At 51.5% G+C, this 3527-nt stretch overlaps 1 protein-coding gene across 1 annotated transcript; it reads right to left on the minus strand.

Moving 5' to 3' along the window:
* Positions 1–549: 549 nt before the first annotated feature.
* CMQ_2953 (protein phosphatase type 1 complex subunit hex2) lies at positions 550–2572 on the minus strand (the record flags this gene model as incomplete). The annotated part of the gene is made up of 2 exons (XM_014317031.1): positions 550–1762; positions 1833–2572. The coding sequence occupies 2 exons, from the start codon at positions 2570–2572 to the stop codon at positions 550–552; spliced, it is 1953 nt and encodes a 650-aa protein (XP_014172506.1).
* Between the last annotated feature and the right edge of the window lie 955 nt (positions 2573–3527).

A 3527-nucleotide genomic window follows, 5' to 3' on the forward strand; every position in this document is an offset into this window, starting at 1 on the left:
TGAACATTGAACCCCTTGATTCCTTAAGCCCCTCCCCTAGAATTACGTCCGTTACCCCCGTATGCCCCTTTTATGTCCAAATAAACGCCGATTGAAAATGCAGGTGTCGTGCGTCGTCTAGTATATAGTTGTGAGAGAGCACAATCTTTTGCCCTCAGCTCTTCGGCGAGGCGTCCTCTTCGCAAAGTTTCGAATGGAATCGTCTGATAGTCGAGCTCTCCAAATAGTGTTTAGCCAGTTTCACCCTCTTGACATAAGCCATCTTCAGAGGTGGAACGATGCAAGAGCTCTCTCAAGCTCCCTTTCCACTTCGTTCCTCGATAGATCGTCGTCGCCTCATGCTTCAACGTACACAGAAGAGACTTGATATTCGACACAAAGAGAACAAGCAACCGCCCATTACCCACAGAGCAGTAAAGCCATATCATCAACGGATCTGATGATGGCGCTGGATAGATGACAACAGCCTCGAACTTCCTCCTATAACATCAAAAGACAACAAATCAGCATGGCCCGAAGGGCAAACAAAAAACCAGGAAAATCAAGGCGTCATCCCTTCCAGCCAACGTTCATGATGACATGAATTATGTCGCGGGCTGTGTTGACCGTATCAATGACGCGACCAATCACCCCTCCATCTCTGCCAATGGCAGTCTCACCTTCTTCGTAAGGCATGAACATGCCAGAGGCCGTTCGTCGCATCCCAGCCGGCTCTGCAAACAGGCTGCTGGTTGATGTTGTTCGCTTCAGACCCCCACCGCTGCTGCTGGAAAAAGACGTCGATGGTCCGCTGCCAACAGCACTCAGTTTTGATGTTGATGCTGATGTTGACAAAAACCCGCTAGTTCGCTTCCGCGAGTTTGCCATAGACATACCCAGCCCTTCATCTTCGCTGTCGTCCTCGTCCTCGTCCTCGTCCTTCTGTACCTGCAGGATCTCGCTGTCGGCCTTGTTGTCGATATCGACAATCCTGTCGACGGCATCGTATTCGTCGATGGAGCCAAAAAACATCCGGCTCGACGGCTTTGACGGCCGGAGGGTCTCCTGCGAAGAAGATGGCGACATGATAGGACTGCGGTAGCTATGCTTCATTGCTGATCCTTCTAGAATATCAGGGTCGTCCTCTTGAGCCTTGAGCTTCGTAGAGGGAAGCATCGCAATAGTCTTGCTTTCCGTGTGGATTGGATGACTCTGGCGGTGACGTGGCGCCGCTCGCCGCTTCAGTGCGGTGCGCTTCATCATGATGGCACCATCATCTGAGTCGCTGCTGTCACTTTCATAGCGGGGCACAGCGGATTCGTCGTCGTCGTCGTCTCCCTTAACCTCAACGACGATGCACTGCTCTACCTGCTCATTGAAATGGATGTGCCGCCGTTCGGAAGAGGGCGACACAACGCCCGACGACGAAATCGACAGCAGCAAGCTGGACGTGCCTGGACTATGGCGACGAGACGAAAATGGAAATGTGATGTAATCGGTAGTTGCGCGTTCCAAACGCGGGCGGGTTATTCTCCTGATCGCCTTGTCTTTCTGCTGGGCTTGTACCGCCGCTGCGGCTTGCTTCACCAGAGACGACGCAGACAAAGATCGCTGAAGCATGAGCTCCGACATGCTTCGCTTCTTCAGAATAGGTTTTTTGCTGTTGACGAGAAATGAGTTGGACTTTGTCAGCTCAACGCTGTCCTCGGCCTGTTGGGACGCAATGTTTTGGTGGCCTGTCTGCAATGGACCGTAGAGCCATGTGACATCGCAATCCTTCAGCCTGTTGGATGTTAGAGAGCCGTGGACACCTGATATAGAAGCTGCGCAATTGCGACCCCGAAAAGTCTTACCAGTTCAACGTCTCGGGACTTATCGTTTTCAACTTGTTCTTGGACTTCATCCATGTTCTCCAAGATGCATTTTCCAGCCGCGCAGAGTTGCTGTAGTCTCCTCTCCGGGAGACTATGTACTTCCACGACTCCCAAATGTCCTCCTCCCTCCAATTGTGAGAGAGGTAGTCGACATGGCGCGACGGTTGTGCTCGTACAGCCGTGTCGTCCTCAGCAATATGATCAAAAAAATCAAAATCGGAAGAATTTGTTCTTGATGGCCCAGTGGAAACTGTGTTGTTGTCGTTTGGCGAAGCCGCGTAAAGGTCCTCTATTTCGTGTGCAGAGGCAAGGTCTTGAGCTGGATTAAAGTAAGACACACCGTCGTAGTGCGCGTAACCAAGAACTGCACTTTCCTCGATGCCGCTCGGCGAGGTACCGAAGCCGGACCGGTCAAGACGTTCAGGCAGGCGCAGGCTAGGTGCCAATGCGGATTTCGCGGGTGATGGCACCGTGAAGGATCCGTCCGAAACGGAAGAAACATGCGGAGACGGTGGTGCTGTGAGGTCGGGGGAGCCAGAGAACACGCGACGTACTGGCTGCTGTTGATAGGTTGATTGTTGATAAAGGTCGCTTATGCGAGAGGTGGACGATGACTGGTGAAAGCCGGACTGCTTCGAACCAAACTTCGGCTGAGAGTGTGACCGGCGCAAGCTTGGCGCAAAATGCGTTGACTCATCGGAAGCGATCACCACGGCCATTCTGGAGGTGAGTTGGAATTTGAACAGCCTCAAAAAAGCGCAGTGCTTGCTTCGTATTCCTCCTTCTGTTCAGCTCCAGCAAGTCTAAAGACTTTGGCTCTGATACCCCTTCATAGGCAATGACGTGAAGTAAACGGGTGATTAAAAATTATCCAAGCAACTAGGTGAGGTATCCTGGAGAGCAAGGGGGCTGCGACGATATTTGAGACGAGGCGCAAATATTGGGGAGTGGATGCCGGAGTACACCGAAGTTTTTCTTTTTCTTAGCCGGATTTGTGAGGTTGGTAAATTGAACTTCGCCAGATAGAGTGGAGAAGGGGGAGAAGGGGGTGTGCTATTTGTTTTCCACAGCTCTTTTTTTTTTGCCTGGAACGGTTTTGGCTTTATCGAACATACGCTTTTCGTTTCGGGGTAATGCTGACGCTTTTGAAGTGATGAAGAGTGGTGAATCGCGATAAGTCTTGTCGGCATAAGCGGGAATAGCACCTCGTGTATTAAGAGCGTATTAGGAGACGAGGCACTACGTCAGGCGGATGACAAGATGATCAAATACAAGGCTGCACGAAGCTGCGTAGCTGATTTGGCAAGAGTCAGTGATAAATCAGCAGTCGCTAATGGCCGGCGTTGAGGAGCGATTGTCAGATAAGACGGGGCGGAGAGAGGAAAGCCAGTGGATTTGACGGAGCACGATGCTGCAAGAAAGTGGATAGAGCGCGAATGGTGGGATCTCGAGTATGGCGTACTCGTACAAGAGAGACAAGTGGAGGGAACAGGGACTGTGATGCAGAGCAGAGTGACAGCCTAGTAGAGGAAAGACGAACGAGGGAGATAATAGAATTAGGAGGAGACGGAAGACACGGGGCGAGAAAACAGCGATGGTCGATTATTCAAGCTCTCGGCGGAGAGCAGAGGGAGGATGTGTTCGAGAAGAAGACGGTTGAATGTAAGATACCGG

This window comes from Grosmannia clavigera (assembly GCF_000143105.1).
Source record: "Grosmannia clavigera kw1407 unplaced genomic scaffold GCSC_144, whole genome shotgun sequence".
NCBI classification, from domain to species: domain Eukaryota; kingdom Fungi; phylum Ascomycota; class Sordariomycetes; order Ophiostomatales; family Ophiostomataceae; genus Leptographium; species Leptographium clavigerum.